This window comes from Adiantum capillus-veneris, chromosome 8 (assembly GCF_014529385.1).
Source record: "Adiantum capillus-veneris isolate H3 chromosome 8, ASM1452938v2, whole genome shotgun sequence".
NCBI classification, from domain to species: Eukaryota; Viridiplantae; Streptophyta; class Polypodiopsida; order Polypodiales; family Pteridaceae; genus Adiantum; species Adiantum capillus-veneris.
In genome coordinates, this window is record NC_140938.1 from 124,937,806 (window position 1) to 124,964,879 (window position 27,074).

A 27,074-nucleotide genomic window follows, 5' to 3' on the forward strand; every position below is an offset into this window, starting at 1 on the left:
GGAGCGCAGTGCAAGGTTTTTTTGTTTGCCATACAACTGTGCGTGGAGAAGAATACACAATCAACCTCAAGCACTACCTGTGACTTGAGGGGGCAAAGGTTCAAAAAGGAGGAGTTGATCACAAACACAACAGAACTCTGACAAAAAGCTGTTAAGTAACACCTCCCGAGTAGCTAATGCAAGTTTTTGCTTATCTTATGTGAGTGATGAAACCCCGATGCTTTTATTCAAGGACTCAAAAGACAGGTATGCTGCTTAGAATATGATACAAGGTGCAATATACACTAGAAATGCTTCCAATTTGTACAGTTTTCCACAAGGCTGGATGCCCTCTTTGCATCAAAAAGACCCTTGCAAAAATAGACTCCAAACAACACCCTGGATTGTAAGAAATGATGTGTCTTTTGGATCACCAAATCAGCTGCAGAAAGAAAGCTGGCCCCCATGCCATAACGATCAGTTAGAAGAGTCGTTCCAATGGCCACTCATTGGAGTAATGTGAAGGTCTCGCTGATTGCTCTGACATGATTGTTGGCGACCAAGACTGAGCAGGATGGAGGCAATTGCTGGGCAGGGAGGATTTTCATCGATTGCAACTTTGCCCTCGAGGTACAGCACGACCTCACTCATATGAGGCCTGTTCGTGGGATGGTCTTGAATGCACCAGAGGGCCACAAATAAAGCTCTTCGAACATCCTGCCAGTCCTCCATGGTTTTGGAAACAGCAAGCTTCTCGTCGAGCGGCATGGTGATATCCAGTTTAACGTCAATAATAGACTGTATATCACCTTTGATTGCTGCATCAAAAGCCTCTCCAGGAAAACCGGAGCCATTCTCAAAATTACGGTGCCCACTTATCAGCTCCAATAACACCATGCCATAGCTATACACATCAAACTTCGTACTCATCTGGCCCTTGCCTGCCAGCCAAAATTCCGGTGCCATGTAGCCTGGCGTGCCTCTTGCCAAGGTTGCAACTGAAGACTCGTCTCTGGCCATTAGCTTTGCGAGCCCAAAGTCTGCAATCTTGGGACATAAATGCTCATCCAAAAGTATGTTTTGCGGTTTAATGTCACAATGTATGATCCGATACCTACACTCCTCATGTAAGTAGCCTAATCCCTTTGCAATGCCCAATGCAATATTGTACCGCTGGCGCCAGTGCAGAAACATTGCTGGATCATCTCTGTGATTGCAGAATAGCCATTTATCAAGAGAGCCATTCTTCACATATTCATAGACCAGTACCCTGTGCTGTTTTTTCACGCAAAAGCCGAGCAACCTTACAAGGTGTACATGATGAATTCTTCCTATAGTAGCCACCTCATTCAGAAAATGAGTCTTTGTGTGTTCTGAGGCCACCTCCATAACTTTGACAGCAATCTGCACACCAGCTATCAGCGATCCCCTGTATACGATGCCAAAGCCCCCTTGACCCAAAGTATTCATGAAGTTGCTTGTTGCAGATACGAGGGAGGAGTATGACATCTCAATTGGACGCTCTGTGAGGTTCTCAAGATCCGGCTCGGGCTTGGATGTGATAGCTTCTGGCTTCTTAAATAACTTTGCCTTGGCAATCCAGCAAAGGGTAAAAATGATCAACACAGCACTCCCTACTCCTATTCCCACTTCAATCCAAATTCTTCCAGCGTTGCACGAAAGCACACCCGAGCAACCTACATTCAGCAAACACACTTTGTATTTTAACTTTGTCGTGTTTGAAAAATCTGGAGTGGAGGAATCTCTTGTACTTGCTTGGTAATAGAAAGAGTGGCCCAAAATTGTGGGGATGACGTTGAGGATTCCAAAAGCCTCTAGCTCTCTATGTGTGGCTGCCATATTGCCATCCTTCTCTCGCTATCTACCCCACCCCGTGTACCAGGACCAGAAGCCTCTCTCCTTTTCTCTCTCCCCCCCTCTCTCTCTCTCTCTCTCTCTCTCTAACCCATGAGCCTGAGCCTGAGCCTGTGGCAGGGATGTGTGATGGGGCCTCTCTCTCTCTCTCTCTCTCTCTCTCTCTCAAAACAGGTCTTGAGTTCAACTCCTCGTCGGCTAGATCTTTACTAGTCTGTGACCCCGTTGCTGCGGTCAAAAAAACATGGCCATTAGGTCACACCAGTGCTCGGGAAAAGTGTGCCTCAGCTTAGCCTTGAGCCAGTTGCAAAATCAAAGTATTTAGTTGAGGGGAGGGCAAGAAGGAGAAAATTCCACTTAAAATACATGGAAAATAGTGTAATTTTGCAAAAATACTGGCTAGTATTAGAAACTTTTCGGTTCAAATTTGTCTTGGAGGGATTTTTGTATGTTTGTGAAAATGTTTTTTTCCAAACGCTGGGTCACACACATACACATATCTTTAGGTGTGTGTGCACAAGCGAGCAAGGTGTACTTTAGTCCCTATAATCACTCCAAGAAGATAGCAATTCCCTCTCTCTTTCTTATTAGGTCTTGAGATCAAGCTTTGTTGAGCATGTTTTTGATATCTGTTTGGGTTATTCTTATGCTAATAAAAATTCTCTTATTCTTCTTCCCTCCCTTCCCTCCCACCTCTCTCTCTCTCTCTCTCTCTCTCTCTCTCTCTCTCACACACACACACACACACACACACACACACACACAACGTTTTGAGTTCAATACTTATCGGGTCGATCTTTGGGATCTCTCTTAATGAAGAAGAAAACGAAACTATAGTACCCTTTGAGTGTGGTGGATTGGTTATCATAGTTCCCTCTTAAATACCAGGTCTTAAATTCAAAACTTGTCAGATAGAGCTTTGAGGTCTCTTGATGTGTTTCTATGCCATGAAAGCTTCTCTCTCTCTCTCTCTCTCTCTCTCTCTCTCTCTCTCTCTCTCTCTCACACACACACACACACACACACACACACATATTTAAACCCCCGGTTACCCTTTCTATCTCCATCCATTAATCTTTAATTTGCTATAGGCAAATGTAAGCTCGTAGGGAGCTATAATTATTTTTGTGTGTGTATGTGTGTGCATGAACGCATAAGCGAGGAGGGTGGATTTTAGTCCCTATAATCACTCCACAAAGATGATCTCTCTTCCTCTCTCTCTCCAAACTTTGAGATCAAGACTAGTCAAGTAGATCTTTTGTATCTATTCGAGTTGTTCTTATGACTTCTCTTATTTTTTCTCCTTTCCTCTCTCTATTTGTCTCTCTCCTCCTGTTTCTCTCTCTCTCTCTCTCTCTCCCTATATATATATATATATATATATATATATATATATATATATATACACATATACATATATATGTATGTGTGTGTGTGTGTGTATATATATATATACATCTATACATATATATGTATATATATATGTATATGTGTATATATATATATATATATATATATATATATATATATATATATATATATGTATATACATATATATGTATATGTGTGTGTGTGTGTGTGTATATACATATATACATATATACATATATACATAGATGTATATATGTGTGTACATATATACACACATATATACATAGATGTATATATATATATATATATATATATATATATAGTTTTAAGTCTTGGCCAAGTGGATCTTTGAAGTTTGTTGGAATTCTTTTTGTTGGTAGGTTGTAATTATCTCTCCCTCCGCCGCCCCCCCCCCCCCCCCCCCCCTCTCTCTCTCTCTCTCTCTCTCTCTCACACACACACACACACACATATCAGTGTTCCATGCGAGGGTGTAACAAATTTTCAATAAGTGTGTCCCTCCTCTCTTGGCATAGCGTGTAACTCTCTTCTTCTTCTTCTTCTTCTTCTTCTCTCCCTCTCTCTCTCTCTCTCTCTCTCTCTCACACACACACACACACACACACACACACACACACATCGGTGCCCCATGCGAGGGTGTAACAAATTTTCAATAAGTGTGTCCCTCCTCTCTTGGCATAGCGTATACTTGGAGTGGTGAGAGAGTGATTGTGGATGTACTGAGCATTTGGCTTTTCTACGTCCGTCATGTTCTTCCATTTTGGCGCTATTTAAGATTCCCAATGTTTACAATAAATCAAGATTTAGTGTATTTTTACCACTAAAATTGTTAAATTTCTAGCTACATTCCAAGCTTTCCTTAACGAAAGTCGACAAAAACTTTGCAAGTTTTAGTGCAAATATTATTAATTCTTTAAAATTTGACCTAAAATTCAAAAGAGTTATTTTGCATTTATTTATTTTAAAATTTCTTCGATTGAAAAATTTATTTTTGGTAAGCCATATTCGAGACCTACCTCTCTCTCTCTCTCTCTCTCTCTCTCTCTCTCGTATGCACGCGCGCGCGCACACACACACACACACACACACACACACATATACACACACACGTGTATAGCCTCAATACACTTATGTTGTCCCATATTAGGTGTAGGTAGCGCCAATTCGATTCCAAGACCATCCGACTATGGCCTTTTGTGCAAAGTTACGTGCAATGTGCAATATGCACATTCTTAGGGCCAAAAAGACAATAATACATAGAGGTGCTAAGTGTAAGATTCTAGCTCAACGTTGTATGATGCGTGAAAGCTTCAAATGTTCGTCATTTTTTGAAGCTCGAGTATAAATTTCAAAGCTAAGTGTGCATTTGTGTAGAAAAGAAAGAGGAGTTCTTTATGGCCTTCAAAATGCAAAGTAGAACTCCCACCCTTTAAATGGTTTTGTAAAACAAAAGTAGTCACTTTGAAATTTGAGATCTCAGTGATACTCCAAACCTTCTCAAAGTCTATAAATAATATAAATATAGATAGAGTATTTAGTTTTTTGACTTTTGTTTTAACAAAACTCAAAACTCAAGTCTTTTCATTTTCTATCCTTCACTTTTGCATTTCAAAATAAATGTTTCTTAAGTTCCTTATTAAAATGAACCAAGTGCGACACATGGATGTCCTCTCTTTCCGTGAAAAATTTAACTTAGTCTTTTCATTTTCTATCCTTCACTTTTGTATTTTAAAAAAAATGTTTCTTAACCTCTTTTTTGAAATGAACCAGAGTGTGACACATGGATGTCCTCTCTTTCCTTGAAAAGTTTAAGCTGCTTCATATATAACTAGTATGTGACCCACGCGTTGCTGCGGATAGAAAATGCATGTCTTCTATTTTTACAACTACAAAGGTGAAAAATTATATAGATTCCATTATTCTACATGTATACACTCTCTTTAATTCAAAAAAGAATGATTCACAACATCTCTCTATGGATTCTCAAATAAAAATATACATGCAAGAGACAATAAATATTCCTTTAATACCAAGCTTGGTAGGTTCTCACACATTACATAGGATTTTCTTGCCCTTATTCAATGGATCTAGGTTCTTTGTAGCTATTGAAGAGAACACACACACACACACACACACACACACACAAAGATTAATATTTCTATTCTCCTCCTCCTCCTCCCTTCTCTTTGTTTAATTGGATAGTTCTGTGGGTTGGTGGTAGTTGCTTAATTTTCTCTCTCTCCCCAGTGCCCAACAAAACTTTAAATACTAAATTCCTTCATATTTTTGAAGGTTTTCTTACCTTCTAATTTAAAATTTAGAGGTAACGTTTGAAAATTTGTAGGTGCCATTACACTTTTTTCTTGAGCTTTTTTCCCAATTCATGAAGTCTCCAACTTTTGGTGTGTCATACAATAGAAGTCGCTTCTTGTTAAGCAGCATGCTACACACACACACACACAAAGAGAGAGAGAGAGAGAGAGAGAGAGAGAGAGAGAGAGAGAGAGAGTATGATTGTCTAAGAAAAAAGAGAGCTACAAAGGGCCTGCTATCTCCATGATGACGGAGAATTTAACCTTAATTAGCTCAAAGGAGCTGCTGCACATTTTTCGTCAAGATGGAAGATGATCATACCTATGTGTACCACGTCTGAGAGATGCAGCTGGCCATTGAAGTAAAGAAGATGTGTAGTGTCATTACCATCCAATGAGCCCATCTTGTGAGGAGTACCATCACCACTTGATTGCACTCACATCGAGCTGGTATGCTAAAGATGGATAGTTCCAAGCCTTTAGAAGAGGTGAAAAGAAGCATAGCTCATGTTTGCTCATTGGATGACTTATACTCGAGTCCATTGGATTGGCCCCTAACTTGATGTAGAAAGAGATGAAGAATTGTTTATGGACATCGAAGCATGTTGCTGGGCCGCTAGCGTTCAATGGATCATCTCCATACACATCCCACATTCACGCAAACCAACACTTTAAGAAAGCATTAATGTGTTAGATATCTTGCAAGGTCTAGATGAGGGATAATCTCCCTCTCCCTCTTCACCATCATCATTAGCTGTTGGATCAATGACACCTTCAATAAATAATGCATAAGGCACTGAAACACCTTCCTCTCCCTACTAAAAATCTAAAAAGGGTTAGGTTTAGTGCAATCCCACCTAGAAATGTATTTGAGTGTACGCTTACTGTAATCATATGTAGGTTTTTCAAGTTTTTGGGAAAAATATTGTGTATTTAAGTGCTAAAAAGAAACCTAGGTTTAATGTGATCTAGCCTGCAAAATAAAACCTTCAAATATAGTAAATTTGACTCTAAAATTTCTTATACGTAGGTTTTCCAAGTTTTTGGGAGAAAGTATTGTGTATCTCAGTGCTGAAAAAAAACCTACATTCAGTGTAATCTAACCTACAAATATAGTAAATTTGCTTCTAAAAATTCTCATATGTAGGTTTTCCAAGTTTTTGGGAGAAAGTATTGTGTATCTCAATGCTAAAAAAAAACCTACATTCAGTCTAATCTAACCTACAAATTTTGAGATTTACCTCTAAATAATAGATTTGAAGGTAAGAACTCCTACAAAGTTTAGAAAAACTTAGTGTTAAAACCATCAAATACAATAAATTTGCCTCTAAAAATTCTCATAGGTAGTTTTTCTAGAATTTTGAAAAAAGCATTGCGTACCTGAGTGCTCGAAGAAAATCTAAGTTTAATGTAAATATAGTAAATTTGCCTCCTTGCAAAGTGACCCCAAAGAGCAAGAAGCCCTAAGAATGGGGGTGCCAAGGGCCACATAAGTGCATTCCAAGAGGCTACATTTAAATATGGTGTACATGTTGACCAAAACATTTTTCAAACAAAAAGGTTTTTTTAAAAAGAGCCCTTGAATAGCCATTTTAGTTTGCTCATGTCAAATACTTGCATGATGCCATATGCCTTTGAGATATAAGGATACACCATTGTATCCGTACACAAGCCCTCACCTTGCCTCATGTGAAAACTACTTAGAGCTTCCTTGCCCTCACCATTCTCCTTCCAGACATATGTGGCATTCTAAACTACAAACATTGATACATGGAGAAAAGCACTCTATATCTAAGTGCTCGAAGAAAAACCTAGATTAAGTGTAATCCCACCTACAAATTTTGAGGTTTACTTCTAAATTCTAGATTTGTAGTTGAAAAAACACACAAAGCTCATAGAAATTAGTAGGGATGATTTATATATAAAAGGGGAGGCATACAATCATCATACATGCAATTTGAGAAATTCAAATATAAAAACTTTTAAATATAGTAAATTTGTCTTTACAATTCTATCATATGTAGGTGTTTTTAAATTTCAATCTTTTGTGGAATTCTCTAAGAGCTCTTGATCGCAACCTCCAAATTTAGTAAGAACCTTCAAATTTAAAGGCAAATCCCCAGATTTCATAGGCAACTTTTAGGAAAATCATGTAAAGACCTTTAAATATAATTTTCTCACACGTAAGTTTTTCAAGTTTCTGAAACAGAGCAATATGTATCTGAGTACTCGAAAAAAGGCTAGGTCTAGTGTAATCCCACCTACAACTTTTAAATTATAGATTTGAAGGTGAGGAAACCCATGAAGTTTATCGAAGCTTAGTGTAAAAACACTCAAATAGACAAAATATCAAGACTCATCTATAGATTTTCTAAGCTTTTGGGAAAAAGCACTATGTATCGAAGTGCTAAAAAGACTTAGGTTTGGTGTAATTCCACCTATAGATTTGAGATTTATCTCTAAATTCTAATTTCAAGGTGAGAATGCTTAACAAAGGTTTAGTGTAATCCCACCCACAAATTTTGAGATTTACCTTAAAATTCTAATTTGAAATTGAGAACACCTACAAAGCTCAAAAAAAATTAGCACAATTTTACTGTGCCTTGTGTCGTTGTCAACTTGCAACTGCTCTCCACCCATCCTACATTTTTTCCATGTCCTAGATTCGTTATCTTGGGCTTACTCGATTTTGTTCGTCATTGGCTATGGGACCAATTGCATCCTCTCTCTCTCTCTCTCTCTCTCTCTCTCTGCCAAAGTACTCACTATTTTCTCTCTTGCCATTAAATCCCCACATATTCTGTCATTCTCTCTCACCACTGAGTAAGAGTCTCTCTCTCTCTCTCTCTCTCTCTCACACACACACACACACACACACACACACACACACACACACAGAGGATGCGGACAATTGTGATCTCACATTCTCTCTCTCTGTGTGTGTGTGTGTGTGTGTGTGTGTGTGTGTGTGTCCCCCCCCCCCCCCCCCCCCCCCCCCCCCCCCCCCCCACACACATAGAGTCTACGGACAATTGTGACCTCACATTCTCTCTCTCTCTCTCTCTCTCTCTCTCTCACACACACACACACACACACACACACACACACACACACACATACACGTACGTGGACAACGGGCAATTTTGATATCCTGTTCTCTCTCACACACACATTCACACACACAAAGAGTGAGCACTCTAGCTACTCTCTCTCTCTCTCTCTCTCTCTCTCTCACACACACACACACACACACACACACACACACACACACAAACTTGGGTGTGCGCATAGGCTCACTCAGCTAGATTGGACTCTCTCTCACACACACCACCAAGAATGCCCAGTCACACTGTAGGTTGAGATTCGAGTCTCATACGCACACATAGTCAACGGCCAATTGCGTTTCTGCTTCTTCTTCTTCTCTCTCTCTCTCTCTCTCTCTTACTTACACACACACACACACACACGCAGTAACACATGAACACCACATACACACATCATGGATGCGAATGCATGCACGAGCAGCTGTTTTGCAAGTGGAGATTGGACTGATAACTTCAAGCACTGAGGTCGTCAGACTGCAGGTTATTTCATGGAGTTCCCAACGTGGACATTTGTGCAAGCTCCAATGGATGACACGTGGAAGGCCTCTCCTTGCTTGGAAAATTTAAGCTTCATTATATATGTATAGATTTACTTTAAGATTATTTTGATCAAGAAAATTCTTTTGGCACTCTCTTTGAGACCTCTCTCTCTCTCTCTCTCTCTCTCTCTCTCTCACACACACACACACACACACACACACACACACACACACACACACACACACACACACATGCCCTTCCATTTTGGGGCCGAGACCTTCAAGCATTGAGATCGTTAGGCTGCACGTTATATCGTGGAGATATTTGTGCAAGCTGCAATGAATGACATGTGGAAGGCCTCTCCTTGCTTGGAAAATTTAAGCTCCAATATATATGTATAGGTTTACTTTAAAATTATTTCGATCAAGAAAAAAAATTAATACTCTTTGAGATCTCTCTCTCTCTCTCTCTCTTACACACACACACACACACACTTACATACACCCTTCCATTTTGAGGCTATTTGAGATCATAGTTAGTGTATTAATTGGGATTTAGTGTATTAATCAAAAAATCGTAGTTAGATTCCAAGTTCATCTTGAAATAAATTGACAAAAATTTTGCTAGTGTGCATACGAACAATTTCTTAAATTCTAAAATTTTATGGCCATTTACTTTCCAAAAGCAAAGTTGAGCCACCCTTCAATCGAGGAAAAGTAAAGTTGGAAAAGTACATTCAAAACTTTTTCTTGTACTTTGGAAGGTTAAAAATTGAAGGCCCCAAAAGTTTCACAAGTTCCAAGATTCTAGGTTTTAAAGAAATGGGACATTTTGTAAGGTTTCCTTTGAATTGAAGTAGTGAGTGACACTTGGAGGGGTTCTTTGAGCTTGAAAATTTCAAGCTGCATAATAGAAGTATAGATATAGACTAGTATAATCGACAGCTTCGTCGCCTCTGTGTGTGTGTGTGTGTGCATCATTGTGTTCCCGGACACTACAGGCAACACCCGCCGGATGAAGCAGCTTTTGACGCGTGGCAGGGAGGGAGTGGGAATTCCCTCCCGCTTTATCTATTAGTATAGAATATAGATATAGAAGGTCTCTTGGGATAGTTCCCTACAATGTTGAAACTCTCTTCTTCTTCTCTCTATCTTTAAGGTCTCTTGGGATAGTTTCCTAAGACTTTAAAATTCTCTTCTTCTCTTACCGTCCAAATGGCACACTAGTAAAGAAATTAAATTTCTTTACTGGATGTTGTGCCAATATTCTCTCCCCCAACCCCCTAATAAAAGATCCACAACAAATGCCCCTCTCCCCCCACGTCTCTCCTCAACCTTCTCTAGCTCACGCAACTCAATCGCCCTCCCTCGCACCCGATCGTGCTTGCCAGCTACACCCTTCTCTTCCTTGACCTCCCATCTGCGCCCTGCGACATAGGAAAAGGAAGGAGAGAGAGAGAGAGAGAGAGAGAGAGTCCTTGGGCTGCAGGACTGCAAGAACTCTTGCCTACAAAAAGAGAGCGATGAGAGACAAAGAGAGACCCCTTGGGCGTTCGACCACAGCCATGGTAGAGGCGGATTTTTTTCTAGCTTCAGCATTGCAACAATCATAGACAATGCCTCTCCTGCGTACTCTCCTCGCGTCTACCCAACAATCTCAGAAGTGTACCATAGAGCCAAAGAGGGAAATCTGTGGAGTGCAGCTGAGAGAGAGAGAGAGAGAGAGAGAGAGAGAGAGAGAGAGAGAGAGAGAGATGCCACCGCCTTTGCAAGCGTGAGAGAGTGATAGGAGACAACACGAAGCATCTCGACTCCTCAAGAGTCAGTAGCACACCGGGGGGGGGCATGCGGGATAACAATTGAGTAGGTGCTCTAATCATCGGTCATGCGGAAAGAATCTCATTGAGATTCTTACAAAGTTGATTTTTGGAAAAACAACCAGACATACTCTCTCTCTTTCTTTTCAGCCGGATGCTCATGTGCAAAGGGGGAAGGAGGGCCTCAACACTAAAGGGCACGACACATTAAATGAAGGTCCGGCCATGGGATCGACGGCGCGCGAGTGGAAACACAGACATCGAGAGATTGCGGACTGTCAGATCGCTGAAAATAAACTCGGACAAAAACTACATGGGGGGCGAGTTTATTTATCATGCTTAAGTTTCCCATTGTGGTCACAATGTGCGTGCGAGTGAGGTGGATAGGGCATAAGCCTCGCGTGTGGGAAATCGCGGGGGTGCATGGGGGGCTGTGCTTTTTTGCAAACCACACATCCGCCTCGAGATCCACGTGGGGATCAAAAGCCGTTGATCCCACCGCTTGGCCCCCTGCCCTTAGTGTTGAGGGAAGGCAGAGAGGAATATTCTCCGAAATCCCATTGAGTAATGGGATTTCTTTTAATATGAGCCAAATATGTACTAAATGCAAGCACGATTTCTAGAGTCATTTAAAATTGGAATCTTGGGAGATGGCTTCATTTTGGAAGGGAGGGAAAAAGTTGGACAACAATTGGCGAATGGTCCTTGTCAGCATATGGGACGGTGTGGCTTGAAGCACCTCAGGACTAAGTGGCACGGGCATGGGAGGGTGGGATCTACAGCCGAGGGATTGTGGGCCGTAGATCTGGAATGTGGGTACCCTAGATTACTTTTGTAAAAAGTAATCTAGGGTACCCGAGTTTTGAAAGTAATCTAGGGTACCCGTGACCTCACCCACGAAAGGCAGATACCCTAACCACTACGCCATACGCGCGTTGTGTCACTGCGCCTCTAAGTTGTCCTACGCCGAAGCAGTGTCAGGCACGGAACAACCCGACGATCTCAAGGCTATCGAGCCGACCGCCATCCTTCTGTAATTGAGCGCCGATGATAGCGGTCAAAGCTCCCTTACTAATCTAAGTAAGGAGGAACTGAAACAAAGAAAGACGCAGGTGGAAAAAGACCTAGCAGAAATCTTGTGTGCACTGTCATTGAACAAAAAGTCGCGTGAAGATTTGGCGTCGCAGGAGGATGCTGCTGAAGTGGCCAAAGGAGATAGAGCTTTCCAAGCACTTAAGAAGGCGCTCCCGCAGCATGTCGAGGTGGAAGATGCCGTTATGGTGGTTGTTCCCCTTGCCATAGTGAAAAAACAACTGGCGGAGGTAGAAAATTCCACTCTGGTTTTCGTGTTTATGGGGAGAGTTCCCAATAGAATTGAGCTCTATAATTGGCTTAGCAGTCCACTAGCGTTGAATCAACACGACTCGGTAATATTCACCCAATATATAGCAAAAGGATTCGTGTTAGTTCAGATCAATGACAGTGCAATGGTTGAGAAGGTTTTGGCGAAAAGCCCATTGCTCTTCAATCGTGCACTGGTGTGCGTGCTCCCTTGGGACCCTCTGTTTGAATCTAACGAGGCATTCAAGGATCTCTGCCCAGTATGGGTGAAGTTTGGCAACCTCCCAGTATGGCTTAGGAAGAACTTGAAGGACCTCGCAGCCTCGCTTGGTGATCCGTTGTTTGTCCCATCTGTCAGAGCCTCGAGGGTAGCAGCAAACAAGGTCTGTATCTGGTGGGATCTGAGGAATCCACAACCAAAGAACTTGGTGGTGAATTTTGGGGCAGGGCTAAAGATCATTCTTCTGAACTTTAACACCTTCTTTGGGGCCTGCTTCAAATGAAACAAATTCGGACATTATGCGAGGGCGTGTCCCGCTGAGGTGCTAAAGCCTACATAGGAGAGAAGCGAATCACAGGCTACCCCACAAGGTGGCACGAATAAAGTAGATCCAACAAAGAAGGCTACTGAAGATCTTGGAAAGGCAAAGGGAGGGCAAAATAAGTCAGCTCAAATAAAGATGTGGAGAAACAAGACCATGGCAATCGGGGTAAGGGCAAGACCACCCAAAGCTACCGTTTTCGTCCACCGCTCAGCAAAGAACGGCCACCCCAGTAATGCAAAAGATCGTGATGTCTCCAACTATTAGGTCAAAAGATGAGGGATGGCAACAAGTATCTCATATTTCATGTAAACGGTTCAAAGCAAAGGCTAGGGCCTTGGGACAAATCATTGGTCTCCCGCCAGATTTCCCAAAGTCTCATGTCCTGTATGACAATATATTCGAGATTTTTGGGAAGACGAATCAAGAGGAGCTTTTCACTTCCAAGCTAGATACCACGCAGGTTCCAGCAAAAAAGGAGCCAATGGAAGAGGACAACCTGAATGGGAACTTTGGTGAAGAGTTCCTGGAGACAGAAGAATTTGTCCCCCTTTCCCAATGATGGATACTCTATCTATTCAATCTTGGAATGTGAAGGGACTAAAAACACAAAACAAGGAGTCTATATCTTTTATCAATAAGCCACTATGGCTGGTTTGTAAACAGGATAGTGAAAATTCACCATAAGAGGGTTATGCAATAATTGATATGCTCCACTCATAACTAATTAAAGTAGACTAAGTGTAAAAGAGGAACCTCCAATTTTTGGCACCACCAAGTAATATCAAATATTAAATACTAAACTCTACAAGAGGGGCATGCCATGGAGTTCGGGGCTACAATCTTTAGGCCTTTCTTGTGTAGATGATCTTAATTTTTCCTTCTCTGTCTCTTATGCTATGCTGTGTTCTCTCTAATCAAGTCTACATCTTCTCTTCTAATCTCTTAAACTCTTTCATTATTAAGTTTATGTGTGTGTGTGTGTGTGTGTGTGATGTCATATTCTAGGGGGGGGGGGGGGGGGGGGTGTGTGTGTACTTGGAAATTTGGAGGGATGGCAAGAGGTTGACAGGGAAGTGTGCAAGAAAGATTGGAAATTGGAAGCAACCATTCTCCTCATCTCTTACCCAACAATGGTATCAGAGCGTCTGGTTCGAGGAGTCTTACCGTAACTCGAGCAAGATTTCTCGAGCAATGAGAAACCCGAGCGAGTAGCAAAGTTATTATATAAGTATGAAAACCATGTCATGATCCACAACAACAATCAAAATTGCAATTTTAATGCAAGATTTGTCGAGCAATGAGAAACCTAATCGAGTAGCAAAGTTATTTTACAAGTATGCAAACCATGTCATGATCCACAACAACAATCAACACTATATTTTAAATTTAAATTCTAATAATAAATCTTATGCAATTCAACAATGCTCATACATCTACAAAGTTTCTAAACTATATCAATAAACAATTTTCATTCCCTATATCCAGAAAAGAGAGATTTTTTAAAGAATTGTAAGATAAAAAGTGGGATATTGGTGCAAAATAGAGAGTAGCATGTTGTGCCTTTTCAACAACAACATTAAAAAATGTTTTAGTTTTCTCCAGTGTCCAGGACAGCGCTAGAGACAATGTTTTAGTTTTCTCCGGAGTCGAAACATTGTCTCTAGCGTTGGAAATGTTGTAGTTTTCCGCTGCAATGTTGTTGCATCTCCTTGGAGCTACGTCACATTAACCAACTCTTGCGGACACCGTATTCTGTGTTGAATCGGTCATGAGAGATGTTTCTGTTTATTTGCAGATTGTTCCGAAATGCTTGCCTATTCAAATTTTCAAATAGGTTATCAACAGAGCTGGACGAGGAGTGTGTCTGAAGCCAAAGGCTCATCAAACCATGACTTGCACTAGTGGCAATATTTCCCAATGCCTTTACCTCGACATTGAGCTGTCTTCTTGGAGGGATGGCTTTATCACATTGAACAATCTGGCTTGCAGGCAGCCCTTGGGTAAACATAATTGGGTGCAACCTCAGCTCGCAAGATGGAGATGTTAGCACTGGTCCCCAGTATATATAATAGAGTGTAGTGTAGAATATTATTGTGCTCCTAATCCAAAATGAAGTAGCTAGCCTATTGATTTGGGCGACCAAATATTGAAGCTAGAATTGCTCGCCGCTGAAGGTTTGGCCGAAGTGCCATCCGTGGGCGCCACGTCGTAGGAGGTCAGGGTGTAGCCGTCGCTGGTGGTGACCTGAAAGGAGAGGCTCTGGCCGTCCAACCGCACATTGATCTGCCAATTCTGGCCCCAATTTTTGGTCATGGCTTCCGTGCGCGAGCCCTTCACGGAGACAGAGTGCACATCACCGGCTCCTCCCACATTTGTACTGAGCACCAGATTGAAGTAGGCGTGACCATTCATGGTGAAGTGGATGCTACCCTTCTTGGCTAGCAGTACTCAACAGGCACGATCCTGTACACTCCAATCTTCTCAAACGCTGGCTGCACCATGTCAAAGTGCTCGAGAGGTGGGTTGCACCAGCCGCCCGCATTGTTGGGCAGGGCATTGTTGGGAGCACACAGATTGGTGGCTGTGACCGTCACCGATTCTTTAGCAATGCACCACTACGGTTTGGACGATGCATCGCACCGGATCTCGAAGCAAGTATCACAGTTGCACCATCACAAGATTTTTTACCCTCATGTCCACTTTGACATTTATTTATTTGCCCTTTGTTGTCTGCATCGCCAACAACCTGCTACCTAATAGCATCATGGCGGTTTTCTCAGTACCACTTGGGACCTCTCTCTCTCTCTCTCTCTCTCTCTCTCTCTCTCTCTCTCTCTCTCTCTCTCTCTCTCTCTCTCTCTCTCTCTCGACTCCCGAGTCTCTGTCTTAGTCAAAAACAGGGCTAGAAAAATGCAGTTTTCCTAACCAAAGAAAATAAGGACAAACTTGAAATTCTCCTTGTTTTTAGGTCAAAATTTGAAGCTTTTGCAGGTAATTACACTAAAACGTGAAATTCCAAGTTTTCTTCAAGGCAAACTCAAAATCTCAGCCGGTTAAAATACACTGGACCTCCGTTTTTTTCTAGCATTGTTAAAAAAGAAACTCTCTGAAAGAGCGCGCGCCGGCGCGCACTCTTTCAGAGAGTTTCTTTTTGAAGAGAGAGAGAGAGAGGGAGGAGACGGAGGGCCGCTTGTGGACAGGGGATGCTTCCAACGCTGCATCAGCTGCTCTCTGCATTATCCTGTTATGCTTTTTCCGGAAAAGCAAGAAGAGCGGTGGAGGCCGTTCTCCCTCATGGCTGCCGCTTCCTTCTCATGGAGGCAACTCACACTCTATTGTAAGCAAGATTTCGACAACTTCTCGAAAGAGTGGCATGGGCAGCTATGTCTCATTTGTTCCATCCAACAACTGCAGATACTTCACCTTCTCTGAGATCTTGGAGATGACGAGCAATTTTGATGAAGGAGGGCGTGTCGTCGGAGTAGGAGGTTTTGGGAAGGTTTACAAGGGGGTATTGGAGGATGGGACCAATGTTGCAGTGAAGAGAGGGAACCCTACCTCAGAGCAAGGTGTAACTGAGTTTCAAACAGAGATCGAGCTTTTGTCGAAGCTTTGACATAGACATTTGGTCTCTCTCATTGGGTTTTGTGAAGATCATTAAGAGATGATCTTGGTTTCATGAGAGTGGGCACTGATCAAGGAGCGTGATGAGTCATGACCTAGTTGTTGTCGACCTGGCTGAGCAGTTCCATCAGTAGTATAGCCCACGATGTTGTTAGAGAAAGGGAGCTGGCTAAGGACTTAGGCGAAACTACAGGCTTGATGACTTCCACTCTCTCCTGATTGCTTGATGTCGACCTTGCTGAGGGCGTAGGTGGAAGTGCGGGCTTTATCACACACACACACACACACACACACACACACTTTTTAGTAGTCAGGCTCAGGGCCATTGCTAACTTGACAAGCAATCAATAGACTTGGCAAGCGGCCATTGCTAACTTGACGCACCTGTCATCGACTGCCAATCCATGGCACTGAGCTGAGCGGCTCAGATAATGGCCATGGCTGCAATGTGATTGTTGGCCCGCTTTTTGTAGTGCTGGCCATATTCATCATGGACGTCTTGGGCGTCGTGGCAGGCTTTATCGGTCGCATCTAAGAAAAAAGCAACATGGAGAAAGTTGTGTTAGGTTGCATTCCTTATAACTTGAGTGGCTTGAGCGTTTGCAAGCCATGGGCTGGAGCATCAATCGCTTGAGGAGATCCTGAAGGGAGCAAAGGGAGTTGGAGGAATTTGAAGCATCCGAGCTCGCTGTAGGGGTTCGCTCTTGACTACCATGTGCATGCCCGTAATTTAAGAAAGATTACCTCAAGAAAGCTTTCCAATGTACGCCAATGCCCAAGTGGCAAGCCATTGTGAGTGTTGAGGTGGTGGTCTTCTTGCCCACGGTGTGACGCGATCGCTGCCCAAGCACTGCTCATTGAATTCCACATTGGCTGCTCACTCAATTCCACCTCTGTGGCTGTCGAGAGCTGGGTGCACCTCTTGGAGGGAGTTGCTGCCACATCGCAACATATCCTCTCATTTTAACATAGATATATAAGATGTGCCTTTTCTATTTATTTTGTGTAGCTTTGCTATTTACTATCCTTGAGTCCCACGTGTATAGGGAGGCCATTTTAGACCTTCACTATTGGCCTTGTTATCAAATTGCACTTAGCTTGTTTGTTGTTTAGGAAATGTAACTCCTTCACATTAGAGGTAGACAAGACTTGGCAACAACTGCCATGGGTCACAAATGTTTTTGGTCATATGAACATCACCCCCAAGGGATCCGATTTGATGAAATCATTGTGGGGTGCTTGGAATAAGTTCAGATCGTAGATTTGTCCAAAATGGGACAACCATTAGGGTCACCAAATCCTCCATTATGACACCATCTTGTTTCCCCTGAAACCTTGCCCCCCTATTCAAGCTATCAGGGAGCAAAAAATTGCCAGGAGGGAAGAGCGCTTGGCATAGGGACTGAGGCCACCAAGACGTCCAAGCAGCGAGCGGCATAACAAGATTTAGCCAAGAGCTGTGACTCGATGGTACTTAAATAGAAACCTTGGACCTTTGAGCTCGTGTAATGAGATAAGTTTTTGCTTTACTCTTGAAAGCATGACTATTGCAAGCATACAAGGGTTTGCATTTTGCAATTTTCCCCCATCTCCTTCTTTGAATATTGGTTATTGTTGCCGATATTGTTACTATGTCTTTCATGTTGTTTCCAAAGGGAAAAAGAAGAAGAAGAAGAGAGTTTTGACATCGTAAAAAACTATCCCAAGGGACCTTAAAGATCTAGCAGACGAGGAGAGAGAGAAGTGTGATTTAGTAGTTGCACCTCTCCTGAGGTCTCCTTTTGCTGCATCTACCCGTCCACGCTAGCGGGAGCTCTTTCAAAGACTTTTTTTAAAGACATTGAGGGAGAGTGAGGACAAAATTTTCATAACAAAGTTTTTCTTCGAGCACTGGTCCCTGCCCGTATGTGAAAGAGTTTGCATCTCTTTCAAAGAGATTTTTTGAAGGGTTTTGTTTATACCTTCTTGCCTCATCTATTTTGAGTTTCCTATTCCTTCAAAACCAAATTTGTCAATGATTAGGGACCTTGAGATTTACCTTTCCTAGCCAATACAGTTGTCTCAATGTGGAACAATGTTGTTTATTGTAGCACAAAAAACCTCCCAGCTACCCTTATGGGGTGCTAAGGACTGATGCTTGGGCCCTCCGATAGAAGGCTACCTATGATGGTGTGATCCAAACTTTAATATATACCATGACGTGGATTTTCTCAAAAGAATAGCCTCATTGCAATAATAGAATTCTTTTCAAGTTTCCACCGTTTTCTCTAGAGTAACTTAAAATGCATAGTATGTTATCGTGCATCAACCCACAATAACTTGAGGTAGAGCAAGAGAGAGGAGAAGAAGGAGAAGGAAAAGTGAAGAGAAGCTCAAGCTCCCAGACTCTCCTTATTCATGAGATTTGTTCGAGTGGCAACAACCTTACTCTTTTAGTGTAAGTCTCGTGGTCCCACATGTAGGGAGGTAGGAATAGGAGAGTTATATCCACAAGAGGAATATCAACATGCCATTGTATGGGTTCCAATTGTTCTAGCCCATCAAAGAAAACATTCTACCAAACCCTTGTTTAAGGGGCCTTTTTTGTCAAAATTTTGTGATCGTTTTACCATTAAAATTAGGTGTAATCTTGTTTTTTTTTCTTTTTGGTGCTTGAAGTCACCTAAAAAATCTTATTTGGTTTTTGTTTTGTATAGTGATCCTTGGCCACTCTTGCTCGTTTTAGGGATTGCTCGGAAAATCTCGCTCGAGATTTGAGATTCCTCTGGTTCGAGTAAATCGGCAATTGATTTTCAATTTTTACAAAGGATTTTTGAATCTTCAACATCAAATTTGTAAAACAAAGCTCAATGTACAATAAAAATGGCACTTAGTCGGCAATTTATTCAACAATTTTTGCTTATCGACTACCAAAAATATGTTTGTGCAACACTTGATTCAAAGAAATCTCTTTAAAAAAATAGTGGTTTGTGAAGGTGGAAGTGCAGTGTTTGAAAAGACATAAAATTGGAGAGTTCTTAAAATCGATGATTTGGGCTCGACATTGGAAAGCTTTGAAGGAGTTTAGAAGGGTTGTGCTAGGCATCATTAAAGAAAAGAAGAAGAAGTGGTGATGATGAATTCGGCTATTGATTCATTGGAAATATGAACCGAGGATGAAGTAAAGAATGGCTTTGAGAGCTTTCAAGGCTTATAAGAGATACGAGGTCAAGCACAAGAGTCATTAGGCAAAATTTGGACTCGCAAAGGGCCCTTTAAGGAGTTTGACTTTACCTCTCATTACCAAAACAGGCGCATGGATAAATTTTTGCAAACAAACTCCAAAGTTGGCGGAGGTTTGACAATTAGAATGTCCTCTTCAAGCTCTATCTACTGATATATAGCACGCCATGAGATTCCTCATATTTTAGAAGATTCTTTTGTTGATTCACTTAGATTCTGACAGAGTTGTCACATCATGAAATTTATGAAAGTGTAAACTAAACTATCACACATTTACAAGAACTATATACCAAGCATGCTAACAAGCACCACAAAGCCCATGCATTTAAAGAAGGAGATTATGTTATGCTTCGAATTGAAAAGAGCAGAATTAAAAGTGTTGATACAAATGTTTTTGTTAAGCTTGCTCCTCCTTTTTATGGTCCATTCAAAAATTATGATGTGATCATTGATGATTCATTTCGTTTAGAATTACCTTCACACTGGCACATTCACAATGCATTTCACATTAGTTTATTACGACCCTTTCGAGGACCCTTACCTACACATCATATATATGAAGAAGCATCCATACTTGTAGATCAAGAAGAGTAATTCATCCCTGACCAAATAGTTGATCAAGAGACCACCACTACACGCACTGGCATGATTTATAATCGATATCTTTTGAATTTTAAAGGGCACCCTAGAAAAGATGCTAAATGGATGTCTGGAACATTTTTCTGAAACTTCCTAGCTCTTCTCCACAATACATTTCATCACTCAAGGTCCAATTGATTCTCTATTGAGCAAGGACAGTTGCTATTCCCGGAGGGAGGGATGTTATGAGATTAGGTACCCTCCTATTGTATGTGGTTGACTACAATTGGGATAGCTAGAGCGTAATGCTTAATTACTCTATCGTCTTTCTATTTTTATTAAAGGTGAGTTGATGATTTGTAGATTGGAATTCTGGGAGTTAAGGAGAAGACATCGGCAATAAATAATTCCTTAGCCATTTAATAATTTCATAGTGCTCTGGATCTATGGCTACTTTGTAAATAGGACAGTGAGAACTCACCATAAGAGGGTCATGCATAATTAATATGCTCCACTCATAACTAAAGTGGACTAAGTGTAAAAGAGGAGCCTCCAATTTTTCGCACCAACAAGTAATATCAAATATTAAATACCAAATTCCACAAGAGGTGCAGTGTAGTTTCTAGCTACAATATTTAAGTGGAGTTTTGGGCTACAATCTTTAAGCCTTTCTTGTGTAGATGCTCTCAATTTTCCCTTCTCTCTCTCTTATGCTATTCTGTGTACATGTTATGTTGTTTTGTACTCTCTAATCAAGTCTACATCTTCTCTTTTACTCTCTTACACTAGCTCTTTATTATCAAGCTTATCTGTGTTGTCATATTCTAGGTGTGTGTATACTTGAAAATTGGGATAGATGGTGAGAAATTGACAGGGAAGTATGCAAGCAAGATTGGAAATTGGAAGCAACCATTCTCCCCATATCCTATCGAACATAATCAACCCATTGTTGGCAAGTAAGATTCGATGCACTTTTAAGGGTAATCAATAACGATTGCATGCACATGAGTACTGTGCAACCCAGGTATGCTTTGTTCCTATAATATTATTGTACAGGCAATTTTATGCTTCTAATACCGTATTCTACTCAACAAGGTCAAGGATTGGTGGGATTAGTTTTTTTTAACACTAGTTTGATACCAAAAAGGATTTTTTCACAAATTTAAATAAAATGGTCCACAAAATCTTGAAAACAGCTCTATATTTTTTTTTGCAAACTTATAATGTTGTCCAAAGTACTCATAAAAATTATAATCGATCACTTTTGTACACAATCTCAATAGAAACTACACTCATGAAAAGCACCTGTGCAAAACAGTAGTTGATATTTTATTAAAACTCGTACTCTAGTCTAAGAAAAAAATGAGCAGGGTGTATGCAATAATCTATGGTAACTACATACTTATTTATGTGCTTAACATTTTTCAATTGTCATGTGAATTTGTTTTTCTTTGTGACTAGAATTAAATATACAAAGTCGTGTGGGTCAAATATGCAATGTTTTCAATTTCAATGAATGACCACATAAAACATTTAGCATCTAAATTTATAATGTCTTATGATGCATATATACTAGATCTACAAGTCCGTTGCTTAAGGTGATACTATTTGATGGTTATGCAAGACACATTTGGTGATTTATGTGATATCCCAAAAACTGCACATGTTGTAATTCTTATTTTTTATTTATCAAAGATTAGCTTTAAAATAAAGTCCACTTTGGATTTTTTTATTTATCTCCGTTATTTGTATACAAATACCTCATATAGACACAATTAGGGAATTTATGCACGCACTTTCATTAGTTTTTTATAACAACATTTCTTGTCAGAAATTATGCATTATAATTTTTTAAAATGAGCTTAAATTTCCAAGAAATTCTCTCAATTGCCTGAGTTCAACTTCTCCCTAAAAGCTCAACTAAATTCTAAATGGAATGTCCAATGGAGCTGCAAACAATGGATCTATAGGTTCAAATGCATATGGGCTTTTCCCATCTCCATTAAGCACTCCTTTTGTGCTGGCAAATTTTGCATCAACGAATCTTCATAGGTATGAGGGCTCTTCTAGCTAAAATTGGCAGAGGTCAATGTCCATGGTGTAAACAACAAGAAGACATTTTTCATATGTTCCTTCGATGCCCTAAAGCTAAGAAAGTTCTCTGCTGTTTCCAAAAAGCTTGTTCTTCCTTGCACCCTCATACCTTTTCCTTCAAGGAAATTTTACTGGGGGAATGTAGATTCATGGCTATTCCTTTGTGTAAGCTATGGAGGTCATCCTATCTATGGCACTACTAGTCTCAGAGAATTCAAGCTGTATAAATCTTTATTCACTCTCAAAATTTCTCACTTGTCTCTCAGGAGCCTTTGTACAAGATCCAAAGATCTATCCCTTGGCAAAAAAGGTCCTATGTACTGTTCGCCTTCTATTCTAAAGAGAGACTTATGATGAGAACTGATCGTGTAAAGATGTAATTTTTATGAGGATGGGATAGCCTCTTTCCTTCCTTTGACGCCTTTTTCGTATACTTTTTAGAAAAATCATTTTTGTTTTTTTCACAAAAAAAGAGCTAGGGTATTTATCATCTTAATCACCACCATCATATCCATTAAGGTGGAAAATTTTTCAAATTTTGACCTAAAAATAGGGAGGTTTTCAAGGCTTGGTTAGAATATAGATTTTGGCTAACTACAGATTGATTCAAACTTTCCTATTCCTAGCAAACAATCTGCCTTGCAGAGTTGAAAGACACATCAAAACGGCCTATAGATTGTCATCCCTTAATAGAGCGGCTAATACTCGGTAAAGCCTATACATGGATAATTTTGAGGGGTAAGTAGACCATATCTTCAATTCTTTTAACTTGAATCATATCTTCGATTATATTAACTCGAATCTATGCGGATCCCTTCAATATTCCTCACAATGTCCATAATCTGGAGTAAAACTTCCATCCAGGAGATGGATTCAAATTGGCAACACCCTGCGGATTGGTTACTCTATGATAACCATCACACTCCAGGTTTCTCGGTGTTCGACGATTGATGCCTCTAATATTAAGAAAAAAGGGGCCCATGTTCTCCTCGCCCAACGCCTTCTCACTCCTCGCATCGACCTTGTACTCGATCATTGCTCTTGACACCATCACACATCCCCTTCCCCGCCACTTGGCAGGTATCCTTCCCCCTCGCACGGGCACATGGCCCTTGTGCCCGCTCGCCTTGACAACCAAGAATGCATCCACCCTTTGACACTTCTCTCCCCCCTTCCCCCTTCATGTCCACTGCCTCCCTTTGGCCCCTTAAAGCACAGGAGCATCTGGTGAGATTTCGGCTAAACAAATCCTTCCAAATTGAATCGTGTCTGTGTAATCTTTTTTTGAGCTATATTAAGGGGTATCACGGGAGATGCTCTTCCCTCGAGAAGTGAGATCAAAGGAGAAAGGAAGCATGGAGTCGTGGGACTCGGGAGACTGGGGAAGCGTACGTGCAAGCAAGATATGTTGCACAGGTGACACAGACAAGTGTCAGAAGTCAAATGGGCGGCATAAGAAGCGAGGGGGGCCCTCAACACTAAAGGGCACGGGAGCAAAGAGATGGGACGGTGCGCACACGAATCTCACGGAGATTTGAGGACTCAAAAAAATGGGGTGTGGGGTGCTTCATGCGGGATTTGAACCCTGGTGGGTGTTGGGCAAGGCGCATGGCTTATCCAACCCCTTGTGCACATATGTTGACCATGGTGGGCAACAAACTCATCATAAGTAAATGTGGACAGGGTGTGCCCATGTCCAAGTTTACTTTTCGGCATCCTAGTTTATTTCTGGTGCATTTTACGGCCCTGCGTGCCTCTGCTTTTGTGCCTAGGCTTCTCAGCCGTAAATCCCACCTCTTGGGCTTCATTTAATGCTACGTGCCCTTTAGTGCTGAGGGAGAGGGGCTGTGAAGGTGCCGAGTCACTGCCGACACAAGTCTCTCTCTCTTAGCACGAGCACAACCAGAGCAGCCGGCCAGCCAAAGAGAATCTTGCAGGGGCGAGTGCATACGTGTCGAGTGCTCTTTTTGGCCGGCAAGTGGCTGGCTGGCCGCTGTAGCCCACGCCTCACCTCCCCCGGCAACGTCTCCAACCTCCTGCCATCCAATCAAAAGTCTGCAACCCTCTTCCACTCGCTGGCCGAGCTGCTGCCGGAGAGGTTGTGCTCAATATCGCCAGCCAGCAAGGGAAGATTCCCCAGCATCAACTGTTGGCTGCCCAGCTGCCGTCCGGCTCGTTGTGCTAGAGCTATCTCTCTTTGCGTTTTCATTGGTATCTCTCGCCATTGCAGACGTGCAGATACCTCTTTCTCTCTCTCTCTCTCTCTCTCAGACTATCGATCGTGCAGGTGAGTAGGCACCAAGGCCTTTCTATGACGAGAAGCATAGGGAGGTAGCATGGCGATGAGCACGCAATGCGTAGAGGAAGTGGGAAAGAGGGTTGCAGATGGAGGCAGGGAAGCAGAAGCGAAGGTGGTCCCTTTGTCTTTCAACACTTGTAAGATGAGAGAGAGAGCGGTGGCCATGCGAACTAGAAGTATGGCGGTGATGTTGTGGTGGGGATGCGCAGGCCATGCCGCCTCTCTTTCACGCTCCATTATTCGTCTGCATGCACGTGATATTGCTAATGATGTGTTGTCCGAGAGTAGGGCCTGCTATAGGTCGTGGTGGTAAGGTGAGGAAGGCGATGGCAGAGAGTATGCTTGTGTGCTGGAAGGGAAGACAGCCAGATAGCTTGCTTGTAAGGCAATTAGCAAATACAATTAACCATGGACAGGGTGGTGGCAAGTCAAGCCAAAGCGTGGAGACGAGGCAGGGCATGCCTGAACGAAGGTGTAGGGTCTTCTGCTTTTAAATTTGATAGCTCTGTTGGAATCTTCAAAACAAATTAATGCAATTCTTTGGAAGTTGCCCCAGTAAGTGGTGCCACTAACCGATTATGCATACTTATTTACCAGTGGTGCTGTGGCCACTCAATAAGTCTTGCTGAGACCACGCCAAACACGCATGTCCATGGATGTGCACGCACACACATATGCCTTCTCTACATATACACATGCATACATACCCTACATTCTTACATACAGACAGCTGCAGAGAGAGAGAGAGAGAGAACCTTGCGGAGCAGCCGGAGAAGTAGGAGATCCTGCAGGCAATGCCGTGATTTGTGGATTCTCAGAAGAGCAAATTGTGGCACAGGAACATGTAAAGTTGCCAAGGCGGTCGTAGCCGCATGATCCATTCCTTGATGTACACTTGACACAATCTTGGAAAGTCGAAGCAAGCCAATTTGTGCCTGTGGGATTCCAAATCAGCAGAAGAATGCCCGGTTTCCATGTCGAGAGAACAATTAGAGAAGGGTCTACTGCAACGAAGAACATCGTTTGCTTGCAACCTGAGGCATTCATGACTTGGAGAAGATTTAGCTCCTTGTTTGGAATCATATACTGGTAGCAATTATAGCCCTCATCTTTGTTTTGGTTGCACTCTTTTCCATAAGCCATGCATGCAATGCTACTCATTTGCAAATTAGAAGTGGTATTTGCCTTTGTAGCGTTGCATCTGAAAAGGAGTATGATGGTGGAGTTGTGGAAGTTGAATGCGGAGTGTGCGAAGTCCCGTAGGTTTATGGATTGAGGTATGTCTTGTGAGATCTGCTCATAGGAGGCGAGAGTGCCGCATGCATTCCGGCCAAGCAGACTTGGATTCCATGTGAGAGCGATGTAGCCATATCCGGTGTCGAATGGGAGGTCAGATGGGTAGCTTAAGTTACCTGGTAATGGAAGAGGGGAATACATATTGACCACACTGGCGTGGAGGGGACTGGCTGCTTTGGTGGCATCCTTGCTAAAACCAGGCCAATTAGGGTAGGCATTCGATATATCGCAATTGGTTATGATGAAGCTTGATTCAATGTCATGGCATTCATCTGATGTGAGGAATGGGAAAGAGACATCTACTGTGCCGGAGGAACATATGGAGCCCTGATTGGTCGATGCAAAGCATGACTGCGCTAAGGCGGCATGGGCAGGCAGATCATGAAGCAAGACTACTGAAAAGCTGATGATGAGAGAGGAGGGGATGAAGAGGAGCGAGGTGTGATGCTCCTGCTTCTGCTTTCTCATGGCTTGGGGATGCTGAAGAGCATATAAAGAGGGTAGTAATAACAAGGAGAGGCGAGGCAGCTGGGTTTTTGGGAGGGAGAAGAGAGTCTTCTCCACTTTACTTTTGGAATTTGGTCTGCACTCATAAATTGTATGTAGTACAGTCAAAAGTCTCTGCGTTGCATTTAGGGTAGAGAAGAGATGGGATCAAAGCCTAAATATTCCCACCAATTAGGGCCCGGACATAAAGCGGGCACCGTACATCTTGCCACAAAAGTAAACTCGAGCATTTTTGTAAAACTCAGATACAAAAATACTTTCTATCACCCCCGACAAAAAACCCGAGTTTACTTTCTATCGCCTCCCGGTACATCAAAACTCAACAAAAACATCTACATTTCACAAACGTCGATGGGGTTAAGGCATCTGGCTCTCATCCCTTGGGTTGTGGGTTTTATTGTCCAAAGAGGGGGGAGGACCCAAGTTTACCTTGCCCATGTTTGCATGAGGTCTATGGTGCTCAATCATCCCATTGTAGATCCCATCTCCTCCCATGTCCATGTGAGATATAGGCGAGCCTTCTCTCTCCTTTCAAATTTAGAGTCAAAATTTTGGAATATATTTGGAATCTTGCTTATGTGCCAACTTGTGATTTATTGAAAACTGTCC

The 27,074-nt window shown here is 42.0% G+C and overlaps 1 protein-coding gene and 1 pseudogene across 1 annotated transcript; one reads left to right on the forward strand and one right to left on the reverse strand.

The window, feature by feature from the left end:
• Positions 1-204: 204 nt before the first annotated feature.
• Positions 205-26,473, reverse strand: LOC147452902 (LEAF RUST 10 DISEASE-RESISTANCE LOCUS RECEPTOR-LIKE PROTEIN KINASE-like 2.1). The gene is made up of 2 exons (XM_086518468.1): positions 25,418-26,473; positions 205-1,676 (listed from the first exon to the last, which is right to left on the reverse strand). The coding sequence occupies exons 1-2, from the start codon at positions 26,424-26,426 to the stop codon at positions 457-459; spliced, it is 2,229 nt and encodes a 742-aa protein (XP_086374594.1). The 5' UTR covers positions 26,427-26,473; the 3' UTR covers positions 205-456.
• Positions 16,035-24,369, forward strand: LOC147452903 (receptor-like protein kinase FERONIA pseudogene; annotated as a pseudogene).
• Positions 26,474-27,074: the final 601 nt, after the last annotated feature.

What these genes read in the sequence shown, in the direction of transcription:
- LOC147452902 (XM_086518468.1), bottom strand. Translation starts at nt 26,426, where the DNA reads ATGAGAAAGCAGAAGCAGGAGCATCACACCTCGCTCCTCTTCATCCCC. An exon ending in TTCTCCGGCTGCTCCGCAAG is followed by an intron (nt 1,677 to 25,417) that starts GTTCTCTCTCTC and finishes TGCTGAATGTAG; the next exon opens with GTTGCTCGGGTGTGCTTTCG.